Here is a 1,645-nt window from a genome sequence, read left to right on the forward strand (position 1 = left end):
GTGCAGTCCTTGGCCCTGAGCTTGCTGTGGGCAGCCCACCCTTGCCCTGCACACACATCTGGGGGGGCGTATGCCTCCCATGGGGTGCATGCAATGGCTGGGAGCTGCCCCCCTCCCAACCCTCTGTGCCCTCTGGACAAGCCATCTGCAGCTTCGTCCTATACCCTGCCCCACCCTGCCCAGCTGGGCAGTACCTGCCCCAGCCCCACTCCCTCCCTCACTCTGGGGGCCTCGATCTGCGCCCCTTCTCCCCCACAGGCTTACCAGCCAAATGCTGCTCTCTAAGCTGCTGGGCTGCATTCCTGGCCACATGCATGCTACAGTTGCGCACATGCACGCAGCATTTATTGGTGACATTTTCAGCTATACCAGCCAAAAAAAGCCAATTGCCAGTAATGTCTGTTTTCCTTTTATCAGTGCTGATCGAATATAGGTCAATATATTGTGCACTTCTATTTCTTCCTATATTTAAAACTCATATACAGGCAGCCCCCGGACTTAAGACACAATTGGTTCCTGAAAACCTGGTTTTAAGTTGAAACGTAACTCGGAACCAATTTTCTCATGAGAAACAATGTTATAAATGTGGGATTGGTTCCTGAACCAAGGTCTGATACCCTATTTTCACCAAAAATACCCCAGAATTTTGTACTCAATCAATTATAGATGAGTGATATAGCTACATTAAAGTATTTATATTGTAAATAGCAATCATATTGATTTGGAAGGACTTCTTTGAGGTGACTTTGCTGGACTTCTTGAAGGGCTCTTGGCTGGAGTCTTGTCAGGAGTCTTGGCTGCAGGTTTTTCTGGAGTTTTGTCTGCCTTCTTGAAGAAAGTGTCCAAGTAAGTTTGGACAGATGATCTCCAGGGAGATGAGCGACGCAGCGAGCTTGTTCGCTGGTGTGGTGTCATATTGGATCAAGCGTTGTAAAGTGGTAACTGACATCATAAAGTTGAAAACCATTGCTCTAATGCAAAGGAATATAACAGTAGCATTAGAAAAATACCAAATACTGTATCAATCTATTTTGGAAAAATATCTGTGTGTATATAAAACACAGTGAACACTCAAATGGATCTTTCATGAGAGGTGTTTGTGACTGTTAAATATTTATTTAAGGAGGAGATGAGGATGAGGAGGAGCCACCCAAAGTAGTTGTTAATGAAATAAAGGAAGATGATGCTTTCTACTCTAAGAAGTAAGTGATCACTTTTTAATGTTTAATTTTAGCATGTTGCTTATTTTCTGTGTTGTCCTAAATTGAGAAGTCTAAATAGAAATTTGCAGATGTTTATACTCTATTTTCAACAACCTCACCTTCTTGAGGTACTGAATTTATACAAGCCAAAATTGAACAATGGAGACCAATACTTCTCCATCAGATTTTTGGGATTTTCCTGCAAGATTACTTTTGCACATCTCGCCCAGGAGCGCCAGCTTCAGTTTAAGCCAGTGTTTACTCCTGTTTCATTGAAATAGTTTGCAATGCTTAAAATATTTTTCATTTAATTTTAGCTTTTTACTTGTCATTTTCTCAAAACCTTTTGGAGATTTGGTGATCTCTAAAATTGTCCCAAGCTATACTTTGGTACTCCAGCCACTATCCAAGTCTAGCTGAAAGGACCTGGGAAATGGACTCTC

General features: G+C 42.3%; 1 protein-coding gene across 1 annotated transcript in view; it reads left to right on the forward strand.

Moving 5' to 3' along the window:
• NUP50 (nucleoporin 50) overlaps nt 1–1,645 on the forward strand; it is a 42,708-nt gene that overhangs the window by 27,120 nt on the left and 13,943 nt on the right. The window contains exon 5 of the mRNA XM_019515918.1: nt 1,124–1,202. Within this exon, the coding sequence (XP_019371463.1) occupies nt 1,124–1,202 (79 nt within the window). The remainder of the gene's footprint in view (nt 1–1,123; nt 1,203–1,645) is intronic.

Source organism: Gavialis gangeticus, unplaced genomic scaffold, assembly GCF_001723915.1.
Source record: "Gavialis gangeticus isolate Ggan-Ray unplaced genomic scaffold, GavGan_comp1, whole genome shotgun sequence".
NCBI lineage: Eukaryota > Metazoa > Chordata > Crocodylia > Gavialidae > Gavialis > Gavialis gangeticus.